Below are 21,380 nucleotides of genomic sequence, written 5' to 3' on the forward strand. Positions count from 1 at the left end.
ATGTTATGATTGATCAGCTTCTACAATTCAAACCTTTGATGGTCACAACTGTCAGCTGAATTTTGTCAACTGTAAGGGACAGCGGCATAAGAAAAGCATGTATAAAGAGCTGTTCCATACCTTCCTGGCCACCCTGAGGGAGGTGCACCCCCGCTGTACCCCGTGCTGCTGCTCTCCCCACTCTGTAAACTACTTAGGCTCCCATTGGACGAGGCACTCGATCCCAGCGAATCCAGCTTCTTTCTGGCAACCTGCTTGCGTAGGTCGTCTCTGTCATGCTTCCCTTGGAAAACAATAGGACGTTCAGGTAAGGGTCTGCTGTAACTGTGCTGTAGGTTGTGCTGTTGTTACCTCCATGAAAAATGGAGGTATGGTTTTTACTCTGTTTGTGTGCATGCGAGCGTGTGTGAATTTATATCCAGCGCAATATATTTAGCATGGATTGTGAGGATATTTGCTGTGTGGGTAGGTGTTGTTGACCAAACAGTCAAGGTCACTTTTGAGCCTCCTGGTGGCCGACCTTGGTACTGCAGCAGAACATCCTTTCTTGTATCTTTTGTCCTGGACATGCTGTAGTCTTATATATCATTAAGCATTGTGTGTGTGGCTTATATGTTGTAAAAATGTAGGAAAGGTAATAAATGTAAATGTAAGAGATCAGGCATAAGAAAACAGTATGTCATGTATGTTGATACTGCCGACACTCCCAGCAGCAGAACAAATTTCAGCAAAACACAACACTGCTTTTGTAGCTGAATATTGTGGAGGATGTTTTTCAATCTTTTTAGAGGCTAGAAAGCAATGTAGTTTCAACATCAAGGAATTATAGGAAGCTTTCTGTGTAAAATGATTGAATACATAGAACCAATTTTGCACAAATATGGTAGAGCACCTTGTACATGATAGAGTATTTACCATTGTACAATATGTTGAAGAAAATGCCCTAGAAAAAAATCATCCTGTGTACAGTAGCACTTTGTAAACATACCGTGAAAACTGGGGACCTTCCTGTCGCGCTCTGCGGCGGACCGAGGTGTGGCGGGCTCACTGTGGGAAGACTCGTCCTCGCCTAGAAGGTTCTGAAAGAAAGGAACCCCAACTGCCCAGGTTAAAACATGTGATGTGAGCATCAAGCTGTTTAAGGGAACAAATTTCAAATGACAAATTTCACTACCTAAAGTTCAGTACGTAATCACTTGCTGCTCACTTGGCATCATGTGTATGATTTGGGTCCATTTTCTGTATTTTTCATACATGTAACTTTCCGTCTCAATCCTCCATTTCATTTGCATCATATTACACTGCCTGGCCTGCTTCACTCCTGCATTGATTGCATCTGTTTTAAAATTTGTAACTGCTTTTTTTGTTCCAAGAAAAGGTCTTTAGTATACTAATAGCTAACCAAAGTACACTTTATCTCTGCTATAAGGGATGCATTTTCCTTTGAATTTGCAATATCCTGGTTCCTCATACATTGTAAAATTTTACTGCTAGAATTGTCAAACTGTACTGTGCAGAATTGCATCACCCTTCACTACCAACTACTATCAGTATTTATTGCTTTATGGCAATTGGATAGCTCCAAAATTGGATAGCTATGATTTTATCTATTTAACAATAACTATAACTATAAAACAGACAACTTCAGGCTCCACGTTTTCCTATCAACCATAAAACACCAATAAATATATCAAGTTATTCCAGTGTAACACATAAATTTATGTCTACTTTTCTCTCTCAAAATTGTGTGATTGTGTCTTTTTCTAACAGAATCTGAGCTGTGTTCCTGCAACAATCTATTTCTGCAAGACATTTCACTTTACTGTACTATCTTATGCCCTGCTGGCTATCTGCATATCTATTTATCATCACCATCTCTTTGTTCATTAAAGCCCAAACAATACAAGCATTGTCAACATCCAAACAATGATGAGCACTCTCTGAGATTGTTCATTTACAGTAATTACACTCAATCATCGATTAACAGTTGAAGATTCTGCTAATAGTATTGGTATGGTCTGCACTCATTCTACTTTGTTTTCTACTTCCCATCTGGGGCAAAGTTCATAGTGTACATTGCTCTCATTCATATAATTTGGAGCCATGTCATGACATCAGAATATATGATTCCAAATTCATACAGTGGAAATGCCATTCCTACATATATACATTTTGTAAGCGTCACAATACTCACTCATTGTTCCAAGTAACCATGATACTTTGACTTGTTTTTGCCCAGCCACTAATGTTTTTTGCCAGTGGAAAACCAAGTAATTGTATTGGCTTTACCTTATAAATGTTGCACAGTTGCATGCAGCAGACACTGTTTATTCCTGGCTGATTTTCGGGAGAGCAGTTCTGAATGTTCTGGGGATATCACAGGATACCATTAAAAATGCAGGAGAGAGCTTTTCAACACTGCCAACGACAGACCTCCCGAGCGGAAGGTAACGGCATGGAAATGATTGGATGTGCCAAGTACGAAAGGATGTGTCTAAATTTTTGATTGCAGGTCGATTTTTATTTCCAGCTCCTTTGAGAATACGTTGAGGAAGTATCCTTTGAGAATGTTATTTTTCAACAACATTGTTGAGAGACAGCCGGAGCCATGTCCAGCCTCTGTTACTTTTTTGTCATATAAGAATAGTCCAGGAAATTGTAAATACACAGTCACATAAACAGCATTTTGGTGCTGCAAATTGTGCTTCTCTCACTAAGTTTACAAAGACATCTACAATGCACTATAAGTTTGTATTTCTCTAACAAGAGAAGAATTTTCCTCATATATGGGCAGTTACTGCAAAATATGTTCAAAGCACACAGTGACACTAACAGGCAGATACTCACGGTGCAGTGTTAAGCTACAACTGTATGCTACTATTTCTACATAATGAACTGTAAAGACACTTTTCTGTCAGACCTACACACTAAACTACTTTGTATATCTCTAATCATGGATGCCAAAATTGTCCTTTGGTTGGCTTTCTAATGAGCATGAATATAGCTTCTGATACTTCAACAGCAGCAATGTTTCTGTTCATAGGATTGATAAGATAATGCAATCCATTTAACAAGTGGTTGAAGAAGAAGCAGTATAAACTGTCCAATACTGTGGAGTGTCCCTGTATAACTTAATGTCATGAATACAATGTTGCAACATTGTACATTGGATGCACATTTTACATACCATTTGGGGGGATTCCCTCATCTGCACGATAGAGGTATCAGAAGATGACACGTGGTTGCGCGCCAGGGATGACGGTTGATGTCGTTCGTTCACAAATCTCTTCCGATAAGTCAGCGGGCTGTCAGACATCACGGAGGACATCTGATTACCTGAAACATTAGGATTCAAAGTTTAGAACTGCAAATATGTTTGGGATGGATTAAACATAAACACTGTTGAAAAAATAAGGGCAACAATGGGAGTGATTACAGTCTAATAGCAAATATCAAAATTGAACAGTATCAACATTTTCATGTTGGAATTATTACAATTTTACCAGTGACTACAGCCATTGCAGCATTTGACTCATTGTCAGAGTCATGGCTGTCAGTCAATTGTACTACATGTAGAAGTCACTCTCTGCCTGGAAATGCTGGACACACACCCAGTGATGTCTACATTGCCATTGACTAACACCGAGAATGTAAATTTGTGCATGTGAGTACCTGGTGGTGGTGGCTGTTGACCTTGATGATTGGCGGGTGACCTTGACCGTGACCTTGTGCGAGCTCCAGGGGGTGGTCCCTGTGTGCTGTGGGCACCAACGGGTGCTGGAGATATCAGACAAACACAGTGTACATAATTAGACAAACATACTAAATCATTAACATGATTTTAGAGATTATGTAACGATTTTTGGTGAATCTTTAGTGTTATTTTTTTATCAAAAATTCGCCAAAAATCTTCATTTCAAAATATAAACATAGGCACGCATAATCCTTGATGTATTACTATCATGTACATTCCTGCAAAGTTATATTGAAAAACATCGCAGTACAAGCCAAGGAGAGCCTTTTTTCTAGATGAGTGTGGCCCTATAACCCTGTAATCATGACGTCATAGCAATTTGCATAAATCATCACCTTGCTATAAGGTACTACCTGAAAAAAATTAAGGTTGAGGAAGGTTTACAGATGTATAAAGGGTTTTTGCAATAACATCCCAAAACTCCTCAGCCACCCTTCAACGGTACATTAATATAAAAGGAAGGGAAAAATACTTTTGACGACACGTTATCTTTTGCCTGGACAAAACGTACTTTACTTATCAAAAACATCTTCATCTCCCAACTCAATATCTTTAACCTTTAGCACTCTGAAGTAGCCGTTTGGCATCCAATTCCCTGTTGGTTACAGAGTTAGGCAGCTGGAAGAAGGTTAATACAAGTGTTGGCACACCTCTTCTGCGCTCAGCTTGTTGTTGTTGTTGTTGTTGATGATGTTGTTGCATCAATCTGTGACTGGGTGAGACCTCTCGGAACGGTAGACTGACTCCGTAGCCATGCTGGAGACTTAGTCTTCTATCAGCTACATATGCAAATAAAGCAGATAACATTGCATGATGCAAGCCATGAAGACAAACATTCTGTAGAAACCTTTGGTAGATATTTGAGATCATTAAACCCTATACCTATAGTTATCATTAAACCTTTGATTATGAAACATATTATTTTGCTCTTACATTTTCACCATTACAAAGAAGCCAGGAGAAGTCACATTCACTTAAATTTTAAATCTTGTAGAAACTTGACATACATATATTTGTAATTTTATTCTTTTGTTGTGACCTGTACTTAACCAAGTGGGTACATATGTACAATAAAGGTCTTCATCCATTCATTCATTCATTAACAGGGAATTGAAAAATGCAGACAGGCAAAACTTTCACCATTGCTCCATATTGCTGCATGCAAAAAATTATTTCTAAATTTTATAAGTGATGAGATGGTTTTCTATCTGTCATATGACATCAATGATACCTGTACCTGTAATCAATGACTAAGGTAAAAGCAAACTTACAAGTTAGCTCTTCTCCAAGTGAACTCCTTGTTCTCCTGTATCTGTATGTAGCCTCGTCTTGGTGGATATTGGTCAGGCTCTGGGCCTTGTAGTATCTCCTCCGTGCTGTTGAAGAAAGAATAGGTTCTTCAGCACATCATGAATGAAACTCTGTATGATCTTTGTATCAGAATCATACAAGGAGAAATATTGAGGGGTGTAAAAGTAAAGAGAAAAGACAGAGTAAATGGTAAGAATGATGATTTTAAAAAACAAAAGAGTAAAAAACACAAAAGAAGAAAACTAATGCACCAGAGCTGCCTTGTTTCTTAAGCAGAAGTAGAGATGTGCGAGAAACAAATAAGGGAAAGTCTATAACAGATTTGACCACAAAATAATCAAAAGTAAACCATGCCAGGGTTATAATTGTCTTTCAGGGGAGTTGGTCAACAGACTCTGCTAGGGACTAACACAGGTTAAAAAAGGTTTTGTCCATGATGTCCCACTACACTACATGATAGTGGCAGGAGACAAATTAGATACCTATTAAAGCAAAAGAATGTGGTTCAGCTTCCCAAAAGAATAAACCCCCATGCAAAGAAAACCTAAGATCAAGTCACAAATAAGGACCACCATTTGTTTTCCCAACAGCAGAAAGAAACTCAAAATGACTAAATGCATGTGTACAAGTACTAGTTCTACAAATCTTGGCGCTGGGAGAAGCAAGAAAAAAACAAAGAGAATGAAAAACACAGGAGAGACAGAAAGAGGGGAGAAACCAGTTACCTTTCTCATACTCTTCTTCGTCTGCCGAGGGGTCAAGGGTCAGCCAAGAGAGGAAGAAGTTACATGCAGAGGACGGGAAAGGGATACACATAACAGGGTTGCATGCCTGACCATATGCATTCTCTTTTCCATGCTTAAGATATCTGCCCTATGACATAAATGATACTAAAGAAACCTGTACCTGCTAGCGCCACTCTACCATCATACAATTACAGACAACAATCCTTTTTAAGTATGTGGTACTTGGATGCACCTAATTGTAGGGTGAGCTTTGAGCATTCTAACTGTTATATGAAAGATGACATGTACATTTCAATCTGTTCAGAGTCATGAAGTCAGAAAAGAAACGTCTTTCTGTGCTAATGTCTATCAGAAATATTGATTTCAATTTTTTGGATACTTCCAATTTCGATGAAATCTTTTCGGGGCATAGCCCTGACTGTCCAACCTCTGGGCTATAATATCATAAAGTTGCACACTTAGTTTAGCCTGATAGAGTTGACTTCTGAAAATGAGTATGATCATTGACAATGACAGTTAGAGTGTAAAAGAAGGCCAACATTCATGGTTTTCTGAACGCCATCAAAGGACAACTCCCATTCTGTCTACAAATCATTGACGCTGACATGAAGCTATATCTACTGCCTACACCTGCCACCCACCTGCAGCTGTGATGAGACTCTGATGGCTCCTGCTCTTCTGTAGGTCCACCTGCTTGCCTTGGTGCGTGTGGAAGGCCTTACTCGGGGTGAGGGGAGACAGAGTCTTGGGCTTGGGCAGCTCAGCGCTGTTGTTCTCATCATGCTCGTACAGAGTGAACCAGTGGGGCTGATTGTCCAAGAAACTGGCATCTGAGAGATCTATCAACACCTGTGGAGGAAGGTATTCATCTGAAGTCCATCAAGTAGGTACCCATCTGCATACTGAGACTGTTGTAGTGCCTTTTAACGTTCTCGAGGCACCTCCTAGATCACGGGATCCCCATTTTACGTCCCTTCCAAAAGACAAACGCAGACAAACCAGGATGCTCTTCCGGGATTCAAACTGGGTTCTCCCAGTTACCAACCAGCTAGGCAAACTAGGAGCTTCACTGTGAAGCTGTTCCCAATTGAGCTACAGAGACTTCAAATAGTCAGAATTCGAATAGTATGAAATAACACTTATTACAAAATCAAAGGCTAGCCAGATTTTTAAAAACAATCGGCTTTCTTACCTCACCAAGGAAGTCGTTCGGGGTGAATCTGTCATAGTCCCACACAGTGAACTCCACTGTCTTAGACTTCAGCTGTGGAAATATCATGCATACATCTATTCAGTCGCATTGTAAGAAATGCAATTTTGTAATGATTTAATGTTTCTAAGAATAGTCAGACTAAGCCTTCACACAGTCAGACATCTGTGGCCTAGAAATGCAAACAGATCATTTCTTCCAGGTAAAAAATAACAACTGCATTTAGCATTTGGGGACCACCAGAACAGTCCACGTCTTTAGTGAATATTACAGTTGCAACAGCCTGTGAACAGCTCCATTACATGGCACCACGAATAGTCTAATGATATCTAAACAAATCTCAATCAATTTTTGTATTTTTTCAATTTGTACCACAGCAATCAGTCATTTACGTGTAGACTGTAGCTTGAAATGTATGCAATCAATCTGGTTCTACAGTTAACCTAGTCAATATAGATCCTTGATGGAAAGAGGGCTTTCAGGTACTATTAAACTAAATGATGCCTAAATGTTGAAAGCATGTCTGATCATTCATGAGGCTGACATTATTGATTGGCAAACATCGTTAATCAAAAACGTTATGATACATGTATTCTGTAATGTTCAATCAAAGGGTATCTATTTTACATATAATATCATGATAAAATCTATCCTTCATCACTAAACAAATATTTGCCAATTCATGTGCCTAAAATGATTAAGTTTCTCTGTCATCATCAGAGATTATGTGACATGAAGCAGCTTCAATCTAAAGATCATAAAGAATAGAATCTGAAACATTGATTGAGCTCAGGCTCACAAAACAAATAAAAAGTCAGCTCTTCCGTTCTTACCTGCTCTTTGGTGATTCCCTTATATATGACAGTCTGATTCCATTCTGGGTTGAGGGTTTTTGGAATGTACTTTGTCCTTCTCTTATTCTCAGCGCTGAGTCAAAGCAAGAAAAATACACTGCATTTGAAACATAATCCATATTGCACACACATACATATACTGGTAATACCAGGATTCACAAATTGGGATTATCCTAGGCAGTAGGATAGATCACGATCCAGGATTCCTGGTATGAATGGTCTGGCTCCGGAAGGGAATTAATATCAATTAGCCAAATATACCCCAAGAGGTGGATTTGGCAGATCGAATCAAGATCAACCTTGTACCTGGTTGAATCTTGATTTGTGAATCCTGGCATGAATAGTGTTTAACTATTGCATGCATCCAAGTTTAAAATCTACAAATCAAATAAATCTTTAGAGTCTCTTACTTCCTTCCAGGGAGCAGGTAGACCTTGACAAAGGGGTCAGAGAAACCATTGATGTCCTTAGCGGCCAAGTTGCGTGCCCTGTTGATGTTGATGATCAAGTCTTTCGTGGTCTCGTCATATCGCATCTGAAGCTACAAGTCAGGGTGCAATAGAAGAAAATTACTGATAAAACTAAGAACTTTATTGCAAATTCATGGTCGAACGCTGATTGCAAGTATACACAGAAAGGATATAATGATAATAATAAGGTATAGTATACAATAATGAAATAAACATAAAGTGAAAGGAAAGTTGTCAACTAGTGCTACTTCTAATCTAAAACATTCGTTATCAGGTTTGATTTCTTTTCTGTATGCAGTGGAATATAAGATTCCAGATGTTTTGGGAGATACATGTATATGCATTGGGTGGTGTTAGCAGAAAGACAGTTTTTGTAGGTTGGTGAGATGTACAAAGCTGGGGAAAATTTTGTTGACTACTTTCAATAGTTTATCTCTTTTGGTGCTGTAATGTGGGCAATGACAAATTAAGTGCATTTCAATACGATAGAAAGCCTAGAATCATTTCAAAGATTTCAAGATTTTAGTGAAATATAACATTATTCACATTTACCCAGGAGTGGAAGGACCATTTGCCTTAATTGTGCAATGGGAACAAATATTTGAAATTAATATTTTTTCTGTAAAAAGATTTGCTGATCATATGTACTTGACAAAATATTGAAATAGGTATTCTTACCTCAATTTCACCAGTTATATCAGTTTCTTTAGACGCCTCCTTTGATGGTAGCTTGTCAGAAGAGAAAAGAGAAGAGATGACAAATCCAGTCCAGATACTGTGGAAACTAAACTGACATGCAAGATCATGACATATTTCCATCAACTACATACCTCCTTGATTAACCATCACATTGTTTCGTCTAATAATTTTGTATTGATTTCATTCCAAGCTGCCTATATCTCCTTTGGTATCAATGCATAAGTTATTAGTCAAGTACATGTATTTCAAACAAATCTGTTTAATATGCTGATAAATTATACTGCTTTTGAAATTCTCATCATTTCAACTAATCAAAAGTATTTAAAAAAAACTGGGGCAAATTAGACTCCTTTTGAAATTTGTGATACTTCATTCAAAGCACATAACATTACATGTATAAGAATATCCGACAGAAAAACACAAAAAGCCGCAGTGACCGCTGTTTCAGCACCAAGGACAGCGATAAAATCAAAATCTATTTTTGGAAGCGAAAGTCCTTTGGGTGTACTGTAAAAAGTAATGGGTTGATTATAATCTTGATAGGAGAGCTAGAAATGGAGAATATCACAACCATCTTGATTAAAACATGTACCAATTTAGCGACTACCATACCACAAGTTTATCAAATAGCTGATTTCTCTCCATTCCAATAACATAACATTATGCACTACCAATCATTCTGAGGATTCCTCTAAGTCTTCCCTAAGCCATCAATTTTCCTCTTGTTCTGGCTTTCTTGCTGATGTTTGTTCCAGATCATCAGGCAAATGGACCACAGTAACTAGAAAAGGCCACTGATGCATTTGAGGTATTGATCACTCAGAAATTGCTTGTCTCTCCTATAATTCCCACAGCATCAACCGCTCTACCTTGTGGAACAATGCCTCAAGGTCAACAAGCCTGCCCTGTCAGGCAGAGCCTCTTTTAATGTGGACGAATGAAGACAAGTGTGTCTGGGTCACATAAGTGTCTAGATCTGCTGGAATATGTAAATTCTAGTCTGGCAAATACATATCCAACATTTTGGTTTGACCTTTGCGGAATATCTGAAATACCTCTTCAATGAATCACTTGAACTGGATAGTGCTACGAAAGTGTGTAATTTCAAACCTTGGTGATCGTATAGGTCTGTACATGCCTAGAATTTGATGATTTGGCATAGTTACAACTGTTTATACCATTTCTTTTGACACTCAATTTCCCTCAAAATTCGCTCAAAGTGCAAACTAAATTCAAATTTCTTTGAAAGTAATCAGGCATTCCAGGATACCCGGATGTGACTGATTCAGTTGCATACAGAAACTGTTTGTACTTGGCAATTCAAACTACCGCAAAATTACCTCTTATTTCACCCACCCAAGCACCCAACCAATATGCCATTCTTTTTAGACTATGGTTCAAACATGTGACAGTTGGAAAGACCTTGAAGAATAAGATCTCATGCCGCTATCTATGGGAATGATCTCCTTTCATTCTGTAGCTGCAGGCTTTGTCTTTCACATCAACATGAATCACTTCAACATTCCCTGCCTTATCTTACAGTGCACAGCTTGCTTCACTGGGAAATGTGTGTATTGTTGCTGGTACTGTGTCAGAATGGGTGAATAGATAGTGGGAAGGAGGATGATAGAAAGGTACAATAATGCTGTTTTTCTGACAGCTATAATGAAAAAAGGCACCCAGCAAGCCTGAGGGATTGATACTGATCATGAGCAGGAACTATCTCTCTACATTAAATGATAGCTAGCTGTCATCTACAAACGCATAAAGTGGCTTTACACAGCTACGCTAGTACTTACAGGTACATTTTACTAGTGATCATCATACTGGGCGTATGCCCTAAATGTGTTTTAAGATGGAAACATTTGCTACCAATCTGCAGTTAATGTTGTTTTGTAAAATGTCATATGTAATGACAGCTTATCAAGTAATTTAAAATGTAAAATGCAATCACAGCTTATTAAAATCGCTGCTAATGTGTATAATTGACTAAAATGATTGGGAACCTTACTTATTATTAGTAAAACAGATCTGTCAGGATTTTGGAGCACTAGTTTGAAGTCTTAAACAACGTTTGACGACTACCTACTTGGTTGGATGTGTGTGTATTTTTGTGCACTATTGTACATGTACCTTGCGTGGGGCTTGTCTCGCCATGGCAGGTGACGCTGGCAGGATTGGACTAGGAGCTGTACTGGAAGCAGTGGAAAGACTAGGTGAGGCAATGTTACTGGGGGAGGCAGTGTGCCCATGTTGGGACCAGGAGGAAATGTCGGAGTTGGGTTGCTTCTCTTCTCTCATGGTGGCCAGTTGTGCTGCGAGCTGGTCGGGGTCCACGGCCGACTCCTTGGAATACTGCCTGCAAGGACCTTGAGAAATAAAAGGAGCACGTCCCGAGTCAATACAAGATTTTCTTCTGAGGTGATATCTAGCGATGAAAACAACAATGATGATGTTCTCATAAGTTGGAAATAGCATTAAAGCAATACAGTATCATCCTTTGTGTAGAGAAACTTTTGATATTTCTTAAAATCCAAAAATTTGCAAAGAACAGGCAACAAACTGGATGATAGCACATCTAGAGTCTAGACTAAATATATTTTAAATGAAACATGTTGATATTTACAACTTTGCATTTCTTGATGTTTAAATCCAGATTACCTGTACATGTAAAAAATGGCTTACAATTGCATGTGGAAGACTAAAAACATGCAAAAGAGGCACAGCTCTTATTCGAGAGACAAATGTTTGAAGAAGAGATAGTTTCTACACAAAGACATACATGTAGGTAAAGAAAAAGTTACACTGACAGGAACAACAATTAACAACTACAACTGCACAGATGTAAGCTACACATAGTAGGTTCAACAAGAAAAATGATCAGTCATCACTTTTTTTTATCCTACAAGTTCTGAAAGGAAGTTAGAATGTTTCATCCTGATAGTGTAGGGGGCCAAATTCTTCCATGCAAATCTAATGAAAACTACATACTGTTGACTACCTACATTGTATGACGTAAATTTAAAAAAAAGTAACATCCAATAACTACAGTCTGATGAGATATAGATGAACTAACTTCAATGATGGTATCTTGAGAACAGAAGTTCACCATTGCAAGTAAGTTTATCTAGTAACTCTGTTGAGCTTTTTCTTTCTCGAAGTTGTTGAAAGGAAAATTGAAAAGGAAGTTGAAAAAGCCGAAAGTACCAAAAATTCTGTCAGCAGCAAAGTCGCCGACTCGGCCTCCTGGACCCAGCACCAGCTCGGTGTCTGGAGCTAATTGGGTGCCTGTTGGGCAACACTGGCTTCGGGAGGGGTACAATTTAGGGTGGGAGGGGGGCAGACACATGGTGCAATTATGGACACCTGTATGGACTAACTGCCAGTGCATAGTGATCTGAACGCTGCGTACAGTGCAGCCTGGTTGGACCATAATTTGTTGAGAACGAAAACAGCTGATACGCAACTTTAGCCCATGCAATACTTTTACTGAATATAAGAGCAGAATTTTAACGATTGCAAAGTGTAATGATTGTGCGCTTGTTTTCAGAACGAAATTTTAACACCTGCACTAGCATAAAATGCGGTTTTCACTACGATTTTCACTGATCCTACAGAATTTTACAACTTCCTTATACGAATGATAATTCCCAAGATTTGCTCCCTCCCATCTCTATTAAGAGCATTATGTAAAAAATATTCTAACAGAAAATCTCTTATTCTCAGTGTTAAGGTATTTGCAATGCATGCAGATCTCTAATTAAACTCTACATAATTACAATTACAATCAGCTACAAAATGCTACAATTCTCATCTACAAGAAAAGACAGAAGGGGAAATTAGTTAGTGAGTGGTTGTGGGATGCCCTGGTTAGCAACATGTTAATAAGTTAACAAATAACACGGATCGAAATAGTTATTTTCCTGGAAGCTTAGATGTCTTATGACATTACAAATTTATCAGGAATTCTTTGCTTTTGCCCAATGGTTGCTGCCTTACACTCTGGCAATCTTTATTGAATTTTGTTCTTAAAGGTTTCAGATTCAATACAATCGACACACATTAACAGATTAATCCTGTAAATTGTATGGTCAGGCTATGGTTATGACATAGTGTAATGTCATAAATCAATCAAAGCATCAGGAACACGTATAAGACTGTGCATACTTTAGATCTTCATTTCCAACTGTTGTTAGAATGTCAGTGCATAAATATGCTTGGCAAAAGAAAACTGGTTATGAGGGGGGTAGTGTGTTAAGTCTTGGGTTGGGTCACAGGTCTCCATTCCCCTAGGCCTGGCCATAGATAATGAATGGTCCCTTACCTGGAAAGGGTAGTTCGAGCCTTGAGAGAAAGAAGCAGGTGTAGAGATTAGGGGTAACAGTAAAGCAGCAAGCAAACGGTGACCAACAAGTAGAACAGGTGACACACACTGTACATTATACTTATAGATAACAGTGTACATGTACCACAAACCATTATATACACAGGAGAGAAACATGTTGCCATGACAAGTGAGGTGGGGAAAATGTTAAAATTTCACTCTTCACTTAGCTTTGAAAAGAAACATGTTTAATGCAACAGAATTTGAAAGGGTGTAGACTAGTCTTGTAAATATATAAGAGCCTGAAGAACTCAACTTAAAGATATGTGACATAATCCTTGTGTGATATTTGTATGAATTTTTAATTTGCACACATAAGAATCAGCTGAATTTTTATGTTTTAATACCAGAATAGCTGTGGAAGTACATGACATTGTGTATGCACTGTAATTTGGAAACCTTCATTTTCACTGTTGATTTGGAGTTGATTCTAATCAATGAAAGAGAATCTACACTCACACAGCAAAATTTGTGCATATCAGTTTTTGTTGTTGTTGAGACCTCTGAAAGAAGTGTTAGTTAAATGTTCTCTTTAGTAAGGACCCTGGCCTTTGATAGAAACATCAGCACAGCAGTATCTGTTTTAAAGGGGAGTAGAGAAGTAGACTTAAAGGAAATACACAACAAGGAATAACACTTTCAACACTTTCATCTTACAGTCTCTGTATACATGTATGACAGTCATGCTTTTACCAAACAAACAAAAAGGTACACCACACACATAGGGAAAATACATCAATGAAAGTTTATTTTGCCATTTAACTAAGGACCCCTTGGTAGGAATCTTTGATATACAATTTTCAGAACTTTAGAATTTGAGCAACAATCTATACAAGTTAAACTTTTAATGTTACACTTTGCTGTTCATATGATACAGCTATAATGCAATTAAAGCTTTGAAATGTAAATACCAGGAATACTGAAAGAAGTCAAAGGCCTTACCAAAGCCAGATCTTTTCCTGTCAGCTGCTGATTGATGTTGTGTGTCCGACAGCATGTTAAAATCGCTGAGAACAAAAGTGGCAGATGTCATTTAACTTTGAAACCAACTGTATGTAAGTATAGTGAAACAAAAGTGACAGACTCCTAAAATATGACGTGGTTATAACTTGAATATCTATATCAAACTGACCAAATGCATTGAATTCTTACCTGAGTACTAGAAATGAAGTTATGAGTATGAGATACACACATTGCAGGCAAATGTGCATTTTGCTGAAGTATGCTAATTATATTATAATCATATAGTTATAATTTATAATGTAATCAAATAAACTAAAATGTCTAAGACATACACCAGAGTAATAAGAATTGTCCTGTGATTATCAATGCAGATGGATTCAAGAGATATTCATGATGAAGGCACTCAAACTAACAGCCTGATTTGGACCTACCTTCTGATGACGATTTCTATTTCTCCATTGGACACACTGACAATCTTCAGAACTTCCTCATATGTCTTGCCTGTTAGCTTTGCTCCATTCCACTCCAGCACCTGTGCACCTGTGGCATTTACCAGAGATTATATAAACATTGTAAGACTGCTCTTCTCTTACTTTTGAGACGCATTTCATTCATGCAGAAAAGATACAACGTCATGTTATATCATCTGCTTCATGAGCTGAAGTGCTGAAGTAAATGCAACAAACGGTTGCATGCTTTCACATACATGTACAAGAATTCATTGATCACTTGTATGAGTACTATTGGCTTATTACATTCCCATCTGTGGTATAGAATCTACTAATACTCTACAAAGAATCCCCTTCCCCATAAATGAAATTACTAGCACATCCCAAATGATAAGCAGCAGAAGTTGACTTATTACAAGCCTTACCCTCAAACAGCCCTTCAACTTGTTCGGCGACACCACCTGGATATATTCTGGCCACGTATGCCCCGATTTCTCCACGGCCGCCCGGTATCTCCTTACCACCGACCACTCGCAGGCCCAGGCCATTACCTGTGTAGCCGGGATAATTTAGGGTCATTCTGAATCCTGCCAAACACTTAAGGAGGGCGGATGAAGGAAAGTCTGCCAGGCTCCTTGCTCATGGTAAATGGCCCTTCAACCATTAGGGGTAACATTAGGCTCCAAACACTCATTTCACGAGCTTGTGTGTTTTGAAGTTGGTTTTATGTCAAAAGGTCCAAAGTGCTTCAGGATGATGCAGTGCAAGCTTAGAATTGAAAAAAATCATCATCATCGTCTTGAAGGTCAAGTCAGGGCATGATTGACAGACCTAATTTGTCCACAAAAGATCCTCAACTTTGAACAGCACAATGACCGTGATTCAATGAGTTTTTGCTATAACTTGTGATCTGTAGGTTAAGTTTCATCAGAAAAAAAGGTATGCCATGCTTGAGTAACTATAGCCATACTATTTGGTGCCATTCCCATAGTAATCAACATGCAAACAGTTTTTCCAAAACCAGGTCCAAAATAATAACTGTTTATTAACAAATTACCAAATGCAATCATACAATCATGCAGACCAAAATGAGTTTCCCACAGTCAGGTACTTTCCCTTACCTTGAACAGACCTGTCCTTTGGGTCCCTGCTGAGGTAGTACTTTCTTGTTGGGAACTCGTACATGGATGTTGGCCGTTGGGTCTTTGAATGTAAAAAAAGGAAGATACATACATGTAATGGTGATTGTTACATCTAAAATATCGAAACCCTTAATTAACCAAGTTATTTCCACACGAGGGCTTCACCTTTGCTTCTTACATTTGGTTTAGTAAAGCATCAAATTGAAAATTCACCAAACAATCGTGTCACTTTTATGAATGGTGTGACAATTTTATTCTTATTCATGCCCCTAACCTTGTACAAGCTATCTACATGCCATTATGGAAGGTCGAACATTAAAACTAAGTGATATTTCAATAGGAATGTGCCTACTTTCAACCAATCGTGATGTTACAACAATCAGCCAATCGGGATGCTTCTAGCTATTCTCATAACAACCAATCAGAAGTCAGGTACAAGATACAAGGCAGCTGATGTGCTGTCCATTTCTTGGGAGGGGGTGCAGAATATTTTAAACACTTTAAAAGTTCACCCAAAAGTATTCTAAAACCAAATGGACCCCCCAGTACGACGAGAAAGCGTTTAAAGCACTGTTAAGAACTAAGAACCCACTTTTCTCTTTCTGTGCTGTTCCAGGATGGTGACACCCCCCTCCTCCAGCCGTTCCATGAAGGGTTGGTCGTCCTCGTCCATTTCGTTCCACACGTCCCGCGAGAGCTGCGCCACAGAGTCGTGCAGGCGGAACGTCCCTGTGTAGGCTGGAACCAGGAAAAGATCAGGTACATGAAAACAGTCTATAAGTAGTTTTCTTTTCGCTTCTTTAACGTTTTAGGTAATGCAGTAGACTCCAGTTGCTATTTTAGTTCCCTGATTCGGCACTGGGAGCTCTTGAAATCGCCATCAAAGCCAGGAGGCTGAAGAGATATTTTTAACACCGATCTGGTAACGCAAGACTAGTTTTTTACGTACACAAAAACGGTAACAACATTCTCACCATATGGTAGGACGATGGAATGTCATGGTCGGCGTTTTTAGAGAGTTTCACCACGGTTTCACACACATTCGAGATTTCAATATGGCGCCTCAAAGGGTCAGAGGTCGTGCAAAAGTAAGATGACTCAGATAATATCGCAGTATCTTCTTTAACTTGTAAGGGTTTCCCCTACCTTTGTCTGTATCAACGAAATGTTCGGATAGTACCTGTGTTCTTGATTTTCGTATTCTTTGGGTTAAAAAAAAGGTAAATGGATTGAAAGCGCTCAGTTTTTAAAAATGATGAATTTCTTCACTTCCTCTGTTACTGCAATTAAGCTTATACCGCCTACATAAATTTCATTTCGTATATTCTAAGTGGGCTCTGACTAGCTAGAGATCCATTTGTAACTCTAGAACTACTTGAAATTGCAGGGAACGTTGTACTTTGAGGTAATTTGTTGCTGACAAGCCTGTACTTTTTCCCGGAGCACCGACATTGCGCCAAACGACGATCAGCATTTATCACTGACTCCTAGATAAACTTGATGGGCACCGTCCCTCAATTTAGACCGCACGGAGAGGCCGGGTTCTTCTAACGAATAACTAAGAATAAATCATGAAGATAACAGTAACATTATCTCTCTCTTTCCCCATCATGTGCGGGGGTTGTTCTAAGTTGGTGCTTACCGCATTGATGAAGTGCCGCGAAGGCCTAGTACTGCATGCAGCTCGCTGTTCACAAAACGGAAAATTAAAGTTACCCACATTAAGATTGAGTAAATTTACATTCCTTTTGTTATATTTTGGTGTAAGTGTACGTATTAGCAGAATACGAAGTACCCTAAAGCAACCCCAATATCGTGCTTTGAATATGCACGATAAGACCATGTTTTTACCTGTTGTGTTTTCAACGAATGTTTTATGATGAGGAAAACGGAAATCATAATTGGTTTCAAATTCAAAAGGACAAAGACTTCTTCAAAATGTCTTTCACATTGTAATGTTTTGCTTTTCACTTTTGCTTTGAGATATAGCCCATTGACGTGAACGTGGGTAGCTGGAACTGTCTCCTTAATCTGAGCTGCGTCGTAGAATAGGTGTAACTCTAGCTGAGGTGGAAGGCACGAGCCATTTGCACCGCAACTCTTATTCCGACACGAACCTGAAGCAAAATTGGGGTCGTGCTCTAGTCGCACCTGAAGTTCGTGGGAATGTACGGCAGTTTCAACGAAATAAGATATCTGCCACTCATGCGGCTCAAGGGTCTTGATTTTCATTTTGTTCTTTGCCCCTGGATGTTGCCCTTTGTCAAACTATTAACCTTTGAAATAGACAAGACGAATTCCGTTTCAAGTTCAACTATCATATCCGGAAGATATGAAGCCGACCTTTCCCGGTTTTCTCACCGGAGTACTCTTTTGGACCAATGAGATTGTAGGAGGTTGAATAATTCTGTAAGTATAGTAGTATACGGGTACAAGGGTGTACAACCTGGATTGACCCGATACATGTCAATAATTGCCGGTTTGACGGCTGATGGATATACGTGGTCAGGAAGAAGAAGAAGAAGAAGAAACGGTATGATTTTCAATTAAAAAGGTTCAGCATATTTGTAAATATATCAATCTAACGTAAGATGTATTTCATGCCATTGAGGGACAAATCTACTTACTTTCATCATCTGAAAATGGCTGCCTGTCATCATAGCCCCTTCCTCTGCCGAACATCTCATGGTCGGGAAACGAGTGTGCCATGGCCGCGCTTCCCACGGGGAGGTCCCCTCTGCGGCTCCTTCGAGGCGGTATGGAGATTGGTGCTGATCCCGGCGGCCCTACTGGACTCACCGGACTGTCGTCCTTGTAGTCCCTGCTTCGGCTGCGTCTCGGTAAACTGTCCGCACGAATGTTTAAGTCTGTGGGCTTTCGCACCGTGGAGTACAGTCTGCTTGTAGACGCATACATCTGTCGCGGGCCTCTGCGCATATGTCCTGACGAATTTCTTCCGGGGATACTTTCTAATGATCCTACGTGCCAGGCCGACTTCGACACGCCTCTATCTAGAGACGTGCTGGCTTGTACAAGTCTTTCCTTATCTACAGATTCCACCTGCTTGTACTTCCCTTCCAGTAGAATTTCGTACCTAATTCTAGACTTCTTGCCATCGTCGTCACCGGACGTCGAGCCCCGTCTGTGCATGGCCTTCTCTATTTGTGACATGGTCTCGTTCCCGATGATGCTCCTCTGGCTGGGAGACCTCGACTGCGCCAACGATGATTGAGACGCCTCCCGGGTTCTCGGCAGAGTCATGGAGCTGCCCGCCTCGGCAATAGTTCTGGCGGACTCACCAAGTGGGTCAAGTGAGTAGACCCTTCCAAACCCATCGTGGGAGTTGCTCGAGTGGAGCTCTGCGTTTCCAGGAGTCTCCCTGATTGGAGAGAATCTGCTCAATGGGTCCGAGCCCTGTCGCCTATGTTTCTTCTTAGGCATTGATGGTGTGGTGGATGGCGGTGCGATAGTATGTTTCAATCCTCCGGCGTCTGTGACGGCTGGTTTCTGTTTCTTCTCTTCTCGTCGTAAGGAATCTACACTTGCTGCTTGCCTAGGGGAATCTACTGGAGGGGAAGTAATTTTCGATCCACTTTCACTTAACTGTTTACGGAGGGTCTTGAATTCTTCGCTCTGCTCTAACTCGTCCGCCAAGTCCTTTGCTGACGAGGTCTTCTCTTGCTTTTCGTCCGGAAAAGAACTATCATCAAGGAGATCGTGAAGAGATGGTACTCTTCTTTGGGCTGGGAAAGAAGTTCCCTTTCGACTTTGTGTGCTGGATGGCTCTGCGGAGTCCAACTCGTCCAGCCCAAACAAGCGATTTGCATCGGTCTCTATCTCTTTTATAATTTCAGAAATGTCCGTCACGGTTTCGTAGTTTATTCGCTTCTCCATCATGGCTTTGTATGACTCATCCTCTGGAAGCTCTGGACTGCTGCTGCGACTGGATCGCCTACTGTCGTGCGTCACGTCGTCACGCATTTCCCTTCTCTCTCTCCTACCCCTGCTAGGGACGGCTGCATCCTCAGCCGCGACGCCCTCCAACCGTGCTGCGCTGACCTCTCTTGTTGCCTCAGAATCTTGCAAAGATGATTTGTTTTCCGCTTTTGCGCTTGCTGGCTGGTACGTCCACCCACTCTTTAGGGCGTAGTTGTCGGCCTGTTCGGGTGTTCTGTCTTTGATCCCTGATTTTTCCTGGTCAGATGTAGCGGCGGCTGCGTCTCTTTCGGCAGAGAGGGCTCGGGTGCGGCTGACTTCGCTGTCCGAGTAGAATCCCCTGTCATCGGGAGGGGAGAGGATGGAGTCCAGATGCAGCTTCCCCTCGGCCCGCAGCTTGGCTCTGAGCCGGGCCTTCTCTACCTGTTTCCGCGCCATCTCTAAGTCCATCATCTTTTTGCGCTCAGTTGAACGGTCAGTTGTTCTGTCTGCTGTCCGCTCGACTGTCCGTTCAGCTGTCCGCTCGACTGTCCGCTCAGCTGTCCGCTCGACTGTCCGCTCAGCTGTCCGCTCAACTGGCCGCTCGACTGTCCGCTCAACTGGCCGCTCTGTCGATCGCTCGGTCATTCTATCAGTTGATCGCTCAGCTGTAGAAAAAAAGAAGGCATTAAAGGTCGGAGAAAAATTAAGTGAGACGATTTTGATAACTGTTTCCTGGAAACACGTCACTCACAAGCTACTGACGTACTTTTGTATGAGAATATCCTTGAGAATATCCTTATTCTCTGAGACACAATAGGGCAAATGAGACACTACCTTGGATTCTTTATGAATATTTCAGCGTTGCTTTTAAGACCAAGCTTGTCTGTAACCTACCATCCATTACAGAAAATGCACAATAACAGAATTTCTTCCAACGGGGAATTGCTCAGAATTCTGCTGCATCCACTATCTGCTCCATCAGCAGATGCCAGACGTTATATTTAGGTAGTTAGGTTTGAACTACTTCGGCAGCCGTTGGCAACGTGTACGTCGATGATTCACTGCTCTGACGAACATCTGGCACGTTACTTGTCAAATGTCTGCTAAAAAACCGTTTCGTAGGTGTTTTCTGTCGGACATTGCGATTAGATAGCTTTAGTAGGATTGTAGAGACCACTAACAACGCCGTCCAGGTGAATGACAAACGTCATCACGTGGATTAGTTTATATCAGCCACTTACGTATGTACCTAGTGCCTGTTTCACGTTCCGCACATGTGCGTGATAAGGCTGCACGCCCACGCTCATCTCATCAATCTTGACTGCAGTATATTTCTACATTTTTCTTATCGCCATCTTTTAAAATGTGTCCCGCAGATTAGACCGATAGAACCTCGTAAACCGGTCAGATCTGTAGTCATGCTTTTCAGTAAGTTGCAAAGGACATCTAGATATATCTAAGTAAAGGTCTTTTGCAGCAG

General features: G+C 40.3%; 1 protein-coding gene across 7 annotated transcripts in view; it reads right to left on the reverse strand.

Moving 5' to 3' along the window:
• The window catches only part of LOC136434982 (protein piccolo-like), a 75,605-nt gene that overhangs the window by 5,453 nt on the left and 48,772 nt on the right, over positions 1 to 21,380 (reverse strand). For 2 of the 7 annotated variants that reach the window (XM_066428122.1, XM_066428120.1), the window contains exons 7-26: positions 18,610 to 20,565; positions 16,575 to 16,720; positions 15,962 to 16,043; positions 15,266 to 15,391; positions 14,823 to 14,931; positions 14,371 to 14,435; positions 11,178 to 11,413; positions 9,024 to 9,074; positions 8,286 to 8,416; positions 7,855 to 7,948; positions 7,004 to 7,075; positions 6,453 to 6,660; positions 5,791 to 5,811; positions 5,026 to 5,130; positions 4,405 to 4,533; positions 3,673 to 3,777; positions 3,188 to 3,336; positions 2,290 to 2,367; positions 989 to 1,079; positions 121 to 283 (exon numbers count right to left, since the gene is read on the reverse strand). In XM_066428122.1, the coding sequence (XP_066284219.1) occupies positions 121 to 283; positions 989 to 1,079; positions 2,290 to 2,367; positions 3,188 to 3,336; positions 3,673 to 3,777; positions 4,405 to 4,533; positions 5,026 to 5,130; positions 5,791 to 5,811; positions 6,453 to 6,660; positions 7,004 to 7,075; positions 7,855 to 7,948; positions 8,286 to 8,416; positions 9,024 to 9,074; positions 11,178 to 11,413; positions 14,371 to 14,435; positions 14,823 to 14,931; positions 15,266 to 15,391; positions 15,962 to 16,043; positions 16,575 to 16,720; positions 18,610 to 20,565 (4,117 nt within the window). Of the gene's footprint in view, positions 1 to 120; positions 284 to 988; positions 1,080 to 2,289; positions 2,368 to 3,187; positions 3,337 to 3,672; positions 3,778 to 4,404; positions 4,534 to 5,025; positions 5,131 to 5,790; positions 5,812 to 6,452; positions 6,661 to 7,003; positions 7,076 to 7,854; positions 7,949 to 8,285; positions 8,417 to 9,023; positions 9,075 to 11,177; positions 11,414 to 14,370; positions 14,436 to 14,822; positions 14,932 to 15,265; positions 15,392 to 15,961; positions 16,044 to 16,574; positions 16,721 to 18,609; positions 20,566 to 21,380 lie in introns of those variants that run through there. The other 5 variants (XM_066428125.1, XM_066428126.1, XM_066428123.1 and 2 more) reach the window with 5 other exon arrangements.

This window comes from Branchiostoma lanceolatum, chromosome 5 (assembly GCF_035083965.1).
Source record: "Branchiostoma lanceolatum isolate klBraLanc5 chromosome 5, klBraLanc5.hap2, whole genome shotgun sequence".
Classification (NCBI taxonomy): domain Eukaryota; kingdom Metazoa; phylum Chordata; class Leptocardii; order Amphioxiformes; family Branchiostomatidae; genus Branchiostoma; species Branchiostoma lanceolatum.